Below are 8,370 nucleotides of genomic sequence, written 5' to 3'. Positions count from 1 at the left end.
AGAAGTGTTTGAAAAGACATTCTACAGAAGATAGGATTTAGGTGAGACTTTAAAAAAAGTCAAGGAAGTTGAACTTCCTTGAAGGAAGTACAATTGAAGGGGGAGAGAATTTCTGAAGGCCAGAGAAAATGTCCAGAGGTGAGAGATAAAGTATCTTATTCATGGAAGAGTCAAGAGGCCTCTGTCACTAGATCAAAAATTAGATGGTTGAGAGTTTGATATAAGTCCCTAGGAGGGAACTTGGTAATGAAAGGTTTTGAATGTCAAAAAAGCATTTTTTATTTGATCTTAGAGGTGATAGGGAGCCACTGTAGTTTACTGATTAGGGGTGGGAGCAGGGAAGGTGTAACATGATTAGACTTTTAAGAAAATCACCTAAGTGGCTGAATGGGGGAATGTAGTGGAGTGGAGAGGCATTTGAGACAGGCAGACCACCAGCAAACTATTGGATTATTGTAGTAATCCAAATGAAGTTATGAGAGTCTGAAGTGGACTGGTGACATGGTCAGAGGGGAGAAACAGGCATAAATAAAAGATATTGCAGAGGTGTAATCATCAGATCTTGGTAGCAACTTGAATTTGAAGGGGTAGGATGGGAAGGAAGGATAGTGAAGAGCTGATGATAACTCCAAGGTTGTGAAACTAAGGGACAGGGAAGATAGTGTTTCCTTCTACAGTAATAAAGAAGTTAGGAGGAGGGAAAGTTTAGGAGCAAAGATAATGACTTCCATTTTTGACATGTTTGCTTTAAGATATCTACTGTATATTCATTTTGAGATATCTAAAAGGCAGTTGAAGATGTGAAATTGGAGGTCAGCAACAAGGTTAGGACTGAATAGGGAGATCCAGCAACCCTGTTCATAGAGATAGTAATTTAATCCAGGGTTGATGTTGAAATTACCAAATAGCATAGTGGATCAGCCAGAGGAAGAAAAACAAAACAAAGCAAAACACACAGGGAAAAAAATCCCTTCTGAATCTGATGAACACTTTATAAAAAATATCGCTTATGTATCTCTTTCCCTTAATCCTAATTTCTTATGCCAAGAAAGTACTAATTTGTAAACATATTTAACAAAATATGTATGTAAAATGCTAACCTGACTGTTCCCTGCTGAGGGGAGGGAGATGGAAAGGAAGAGTGGAAGAAATTTTGTAACTTGGAAATAATGTATGTGCATATAGATGAAAATAAATATATTTTTTAAAAATAGCATAGGGGAAATAGAAGAAGCACTAAGACAGAACTCTAAAGCTCTGATTATTTTAGAGGGTATATTTTGGATGAGGATTCAGTAAAAGAATCTGAGGAGAAGAGGTCAGATGGTTGAAGGAGATCAGCTAGGGATATTAAGGAGAAGAGGGTGATTAGCAGTGTCAAAAGTTTCAGAGAGGCCTCAGAGAAAGAGGATTGAGGAAAGGCCCTGGAATTTGGCAACCAAGAGATCATTGGTAACCATGGAGAGCACAGTTTTGGCAGAATGATAATGTCAGCTTCTGAATTGTATGGGAAATAAGAAGAAAGTGAGAGAAAATTGAGATATTTATTGTAGATGACCTTTTCAAAGAGTTTACCTACAAAAGACAAAAGATAAGAAGAAAAAAGAAATATACTATGATAACTGCAGGGATCAAGTGAGGGTGCTTTTCAGACCGGGGAATACATGGGTATATTTATAGATAGTAGGAAATGAGTCAGTAGAAGGGTAGAGATTAAAAATAAATGTTAGAGTTGATATTACAGAGAAGATAGTGTGTTGGAGAAACTGGAATAGGAATCCCTTGAACAATTGTCTCCAAAAGGGAGACTACAAAGGATCAATCCAACTGAAAGGAGAATCAGTAGAGAGCAATGGGATGAAAATGTAGGAGAAATAATCTATTAGTGTCAAAGACTGCAGAAATATCAACAAGGATTAGAATTTAGATAAGTTTTTTAAATTTGTCAATCAAATGATCTCATAACTTGAAAGAGTAGTTTCATTTGAATAAGGAAGGACTCAGCAGACAGTGAAAGATTAAAGATAAAGAAGAGAATGGTAGGAGGTAATACAATGGGAAAGATAGGAAGTAATGAGATCAAGATGAGTATAGAATGAGATCTTTTAAAGAGATATGTAAAAGAGGATAAATTTGAAGAATATGACTAAAGGATTTGAAATGAAGAGGAGGGGAAAGAAGGAGCTCTTGGAAAATGGCTGTATTTTTATTGATGAAGTATTAGTTCCTGAGTAGAGAAGATCTGAGAAGAAATAAGACTTGAAGTAGCTGCCTTACAGAATGGGATATCAAATTCATTAGAGAATAGTGTAGTGATTGTCTAGCTACAGTGGGATGCAAGTAAGATTAGAAAATTTAAATTTTTAGCAGATCTAATGAACATGATTTTTATGATTTCCCCCCCTCCAATCACCATGAATAGAAATGAAAAAGTTTAGAGGTAATTCAAGGTATAATGACAAGGTGTAATCTAGAGTGCATTATAAGAGTATGCTACTGTAAATAATATATCCAATGCATGTAAGATGATCCAAAAAGAACTATGGTTTTAAAGGAACTGAAGGTCATTTTGAAATAAAGAATCATAAAACAAAGATGGAAAGATCAAAGATGATGATTATAAAACAGAATTCCAGAGTTCTTAAACCAGAAAATAGAATGCTTGTGAGTCATAGCAAGATAAAATTTATGAAAATCTCTATGTGTAGCTGAAGTGCAAGAGAAGGAATTTGTGAACAGAGTAAAATGAAGAGGTGGGGAGGGGGGAGGGAAATTAGTGTGTCTGAAGGAGACTCAATACATTTATTATAGTCCCCTAGAGTGAAAACAAAGGAGTTGGAGGGAGGAATGAACCAATCACTGAACTCATTAAAAAAGGGAGATTTCTCTGGGAGTCTATATAAGAATTCCACAAACCACCAAGGTCTGGAGTGGATGATAAATTCTGCTTATTCTGTCAATGGGGCTTTCTGGAATACCTACTCAACAATAAATATCTTTCCTTTCATCTTAAACCTTTTCTTTTCACACTTTTCTCTTTTTTCTGGTATTCACAGAAACCTATCTCTCTCCTGATAATAGTATTTTCCTCTTGTTCTCTTAATCACTAGTTGAGGTGAGAGAGAATTCTCCTTATTCTTCCTTTCTACTTTCAGAGTATCTCTTCTATCATCAAAGCAAAATTGATTTCTCTTTCTACAGAAAGCAGGCAATAATGTACAGGATCTATAAATAAAAGTTATATTTGTATTGCTTATTCATTCTATTTATTTTCTGAACCTGTGCATTATTGCCTGCTTTCTGTAGAAAGAGAAATCACTTTTGCTTTGTGTCAAGTTTTACTCCACATTTCTACTCCAAAGTATTATAAGCTATTTCTCATAGCAAGATAAATACTGTTATTATTATTATTTCTGTTATCAAAGTGTAATGTGGATTGTAGTAAAGTGGATTGTAAGTCATTCAGTGTTGTTACATAGTAAACATAGAAAGATAAAAAGTGAATTCCTTGAAAATTACTGGTTAATTAGATATAAATTCCATTCAAAAATGTTTTATTATGTGCCTACTATGTTACAGGTACTAGGTGTTGATGATACAAAGACAGAAATGAAGCATTCTTTGTCATCAAGAAGCTTTTAAATGTACATTTCATGAATTCAAAATGAAGCCATGGAAATAAGATGTCAAAAAGGCGAATAACTGTTTTTTCTCTCGATTTATGCAAATACCATTTCAGCGGGTCATTGTGGAATTCCAGAGCTCATCGTGAATGGACAAGTCATTGGAGAAAATTTTGGGTACAGAGACACAGTTGTTTATCAGTGTAATCCTGGCTTTCGATTGATTGGTTCTTCTGTACGAATATGCCAACAGGATCACAATTGGTCTGGTCAGCTGCCATCCTGTGTGCGTAAGTAAGCATGGCAAAGGACAACAGGAGAATTCTATTTTTATATTAATTATATTGTCTTCTTAGGAAAGGTAAAAGCATTTCTGTTTTGAAAATAAATCTCAGAATTCCCCTTAAACATCTTTGGGTTTCCAAATCTGTCAATAATTGCTTTGAAATATTTGGTGCATTTATCATATTTTTATTGATGTAATTTACTCCCAAGGTAAGAAACTAGTGTCTAAGATTGGATTTAAATCTAGGCCTTCCTTTTTCTACACCAGACATTTTTTTCCTACTGTACCACATTACACAGAAATAGTAAGGGATAAGAATAGAAACATAGATTGGTTCTCTACTGTGGAATCTTAATATAAACACCAGAATAGTATTCTTAGTCTTTATTTGAAAAACAATTTTACATTGTAGTGCCTCAAGCAACTATCTAAGACTATAAGTTGCAGAGAATTTGTGGATCTATATTGGTAGAACATTTTTTCTCATCTTCATCCAACTTCAATGAAACCATAGGTCTAGACTAAAAAAAAAAAGACAAAAAAATGAACATTTTTTACTAAATTGTCTTTGGTTATTAAATAGTATGTAACTAAAAACCAACATTATTACCTTTTTTGTACTTTTTTGTTGTTGTTTTGTTCCTATAAATGCTCTCAGCTGTTAGCTGTGGTCATCCTGGTAGTCCAATTTATGGAAGAACAAGTGGCAATGGATTCAACTTCAATGATGTTGTAACATTCTCATGCAATATTGGGTATATTATGCAAGGCCCAACAAAGGCCCAATGTCAGGCCAACAGACAATGGAGCCACCCACCACCAGTATGCAAAGGTAAGTCTTTTGATTGGAGTAATGCAAGTCTTCATTAAAAAAAAAAATATTATCAATTGTAAATATACCAAAAAAAGAGGAAAATGTGATGAATACAAACTTGTTTGGTATGTAATAATCATACTAATTGAATTGAGAATTTTCATAATATTGCTTCAATAGTTGTGTTCATTTTAGTAGATAGTAGTGATTTTTTTTCCTTTTTAGCAGTGATTTGCTTTTTCTTCTAATTGTTACTTAGTATAAGGAGAAAAAAGAGAGAAATAGTCAGTGTCCCTTCCATATCTCTTTAACTTTATTGCTTTGCACTTAACATGAAGTGGGAAAATTTCAAGAAACTATTTTGGAAAATAAAGAAAAGTTAAATTTACTACATATCTATTTTACATTTATATACATATACTCTTAAAAATATGCTTTTATATAATATCAGAAATATGATTTTAAAAAACTATTTGAAAAATTTGGATAATTATCTGTTCATTTCCTCTTTAACAAACCCTACAAGAGCAACTAGGGAGCAGTGAATAGAGCACTGGCCTTGGAGCCAGGAGGACCTGAGTTTGAATACAGTCTCACAGTGACACTTAATAGCTGTATGACTTTAGACAAGTCACTTAACCCTACTTTGCATCTAGGACCAGCTCTAGTCCTGATTCACATCTGATTACTGGATCCAGATGACTCTGGAGAAGAAAATGAGGGTGGCGACTAAGCTCAGCATCCCCCTTACTAAAATCCAATATACATGCTTAACATGGCTTAACCTCCCCTAATGTCATGATCTTCTGTTCTTCTTTGAGAGTGAAGAAAAAACATCATCAAAAATCCTCCAGGCATTCTCAGACAACCTCATAAATGCTATTTGAGGTTTCCCTGATTTTTCCACAGAATTATAAGATCAAAATTTATTTCAAAATTTGTTTATACCTATATTAATCATCAATGTATTATGGATTAACAGGTGAGAGATGGCCCCATATCATTTCAATTCCAGTCTCTGTTTCTGACAGTATGACTCTGGGAAGCACTAACTTCAGTGTTACAGACAGTTCTTTAAGACTGGAAAATAGTTTATTGGTATTCATTCATTCAATAAACATTTATTAACCAATGTTTCAGTCACTGTATTAAATAGTAGGAATACAAAAAGTAGCAGATGATAGTCCATGCACTTCAAAGGCTTACCATCTAATGAAGAGGACAACATGCACCCAACTATGTGTAATTATGTACAGGGTAGATAAAAAAACGCTTATAGGAGAAATATGGAACTAAAATTTCCTTCCTGGGAGTTTCCCACACATGTGCAAGTATCATGAATGATGAGAGCACTGAGTGATTCTTAGCTGTCAAGAATCAAATCTGCATCATTGTGCTTGAGTAAGGAATTTGGAAAGATCCTTTTCCCTTCTCCAATATTTCATCACAATGACATTTTGTCAGTCTAGTCCTATGAGCAGCACTTTGGTTGAACCCAGAATCCCTCTCTCTGGACCTCATTTGTAAATGATGATAGTAAGCTGGTTAATCTCTTCTACTTCTAACCTTGTGACTTAAGGAAAATTTGAATTTTATTGCTAAACTTCCTGAGAAATATAGCAAAAGGTGCAAATGGATCATCTCTCAATGACTTGCAAAATGCATAACACAAACACACAGAGATTGTGTGTGTGTGTGTGTGTGTGTGTGTGTGTGTGGTGTGTGTGTGTGTGTGTGTGTGTGTGTGTGTGTGTGTGTGTGTATGTGTGTATGTGTGTGGCTTCTTCAGTTGCTTCCTAGAAATCAATGAAGACATCATGAATATTTATTTCATTTTTAGATATTGTTCTAAAAATATGCATTTTCTGCTTAGTGGTCAACTGTTCTGATCCGGGAATACCAGCTAATTCTAAAAGAGAAAGCAAAATAGAGCATGGGAATTTCACATATGGAACTGTGGTTTTCTATGACTGCAATCCTGGATATTTTTTATTTGGATCCTCAGTTTTGATATGTCAACCAAATGGCCATTGGGATAAACCCCTCCCAGAGTGTATCAGTAAGTAGATAATGCGTACTTTTTCTTAAAAATGCCATGGAAGCAATGCATTTGATAAGTATATTTCTCTTTTAGATTAATCTCACAAAGGGCAGTCTTTAGCTCCTGATAGTTTTTAATTTCTATGTAAACTTTCATTTATGTGTGTTTTTGTTCAATAGTTTTAAAATTCATAACAAAGCATTCCATTCTTTTTTCATTGAATTTTAAGCACTGGTTTTCTTTTTTGTTTCTCTTTACAGCCCTCTAGCCTTCATTTAAAGTGACTTTGCTTCAGGATCCTAAATTACTTAGGAAAGCAAAAGGCTGAAACTTTGAAACTTACTTCTTTAGATTGACACACCTACACATACAACCACCACACACACATGTGCACACATGTACACGCATGTACACACTGACACAATGTGAATAGCAACCATGATTTGAGCTGGAAAGAGCTATGTTTTACTTTTGTCTTTAATAACTATATGCTGTTTGATCAATATTAACAACCCTCAGTGTAAAATTTTAGTTTATAAGTTACTAAAGAATCACTATGGCATATTGATAAAGGGTATTTCCATGATGTTTCCAAAACAATGAAATCATGGCTCCAGACATGTAGACAGATTTGTTTTATTTGTATTATTAAAGATAAGCTTATTGCTGAACATTTAAGATTCTTTCAAAGAAATTGATAAATATCAAAAAATTTATTATAATAGCAAATATTTGATTAATTTTTTAAAAAAAATATAGAGTACCTTGTAGGAGAAGGCACAGTATTGAGTTCTTTTTATTTATTTTATTTTATTTTTCTAAAAATGTATTTATTTATTTTTTAATTTTACAATTTTTCCCCAAATCTCTCTTCCTTCCTCCTACCCCCACCAGAAGGCAGTCTGTTAGTCTTTACAATATTTCCATGCTATACATTGATCTAAATTGAATGTGTTGAGAGAGAAATCATATCCTTAATGAAGAAAAAATAAAATATAAGAGCAAGAAAAAGCAAGATTACATAATAAAATAATGTGGTTTTTTTTTTAAATTAAAGGTAATAGTCTGGTCTTTGTCCAAACTCCACAATTCTTTCTCTGAATACAGATGGTATTCTCCAACCTGGATACCCCCAAATTGTCCCTAATTATTGTGCTTATGATATGTGCAAGTCCATTAAGGTCGATCATCAACCCTATGTTACTGTTATGGTGGACAATGTTCTTCTGGTTCTACTCATCTCTCAGCATCTGTTCATGTAAAATCCCTCCAAGCTTCTCTGAATTCTCATTATTCTTGATTTCTAATAGAACAATAATGTTCCATAATGAACATATACCACAACTTGTCCAGCCATTACCCAATTGATGGACATTCACACAGTTTCCAATTCTTTGCTACCACAATTAGAGCTGCTATGAATAATTTTGTACTAGTGATGTTTTTATCCTTTTTCATGATGTCTTCAGGGTATTGGTAGTGGTATTGCTGGATCATGGGGAATACACATTTTATCCATAAAGGTTGGATGGGTTCATAGCTCCACCAACAATTCATTATTGTCCCAGATTGCCCACATACCTTCTAACATTGGTCATTGACTTTT

General features: G+C 34.0%; 1 protein-coding gene across 1 annotated transcript in view; it reads left to right on the top strand.

Moving 5' to 3' along the window:
• The window catches only part of CSMD3 (CUB and Sushi multiple domains 3), a 639,662-nt gene that overhangs the window by 529,317 nt on the left and 101,975 nt on the right, over positions 1–8,370 (top strand). The window contains exons 40-42 of the mRNA XM_074202120.1: positions 3,740–3,913; positions 4,568–4,741; positions 6,597–6,782. Of these exons, the coding sequence (XP_074058221.1) occupies positions 3,740–3,913; positions 4,568–4,741; positions 6,597–6,782 (534 nt within the window). The remainder of the gene's footprint in view (positions 1–3,739; positions 3,914–4,567; positions 4,742–6,596; positions 6,783–8,370) is intronic.

Source organism: Macrotis lagotis, chromosome X (assembly GCF_037893015.1).
Source record: "Macrotis lagotis isolate mMagLag1 chromosome X, bilby.v1.9.chrom.fasta, whole genome shotgun sequence".
Lineage (NCBI taxonomy): Eukaryota > Metazoa > Chordata > Mammalia > Peramelemorphia > Peramelidae > Macrotis > Macrotis lagotis.
Note: the sequence above shows the minus strand (reverse complement) of the source record. Positions and strands in the feature narration are given on the sequence as shown.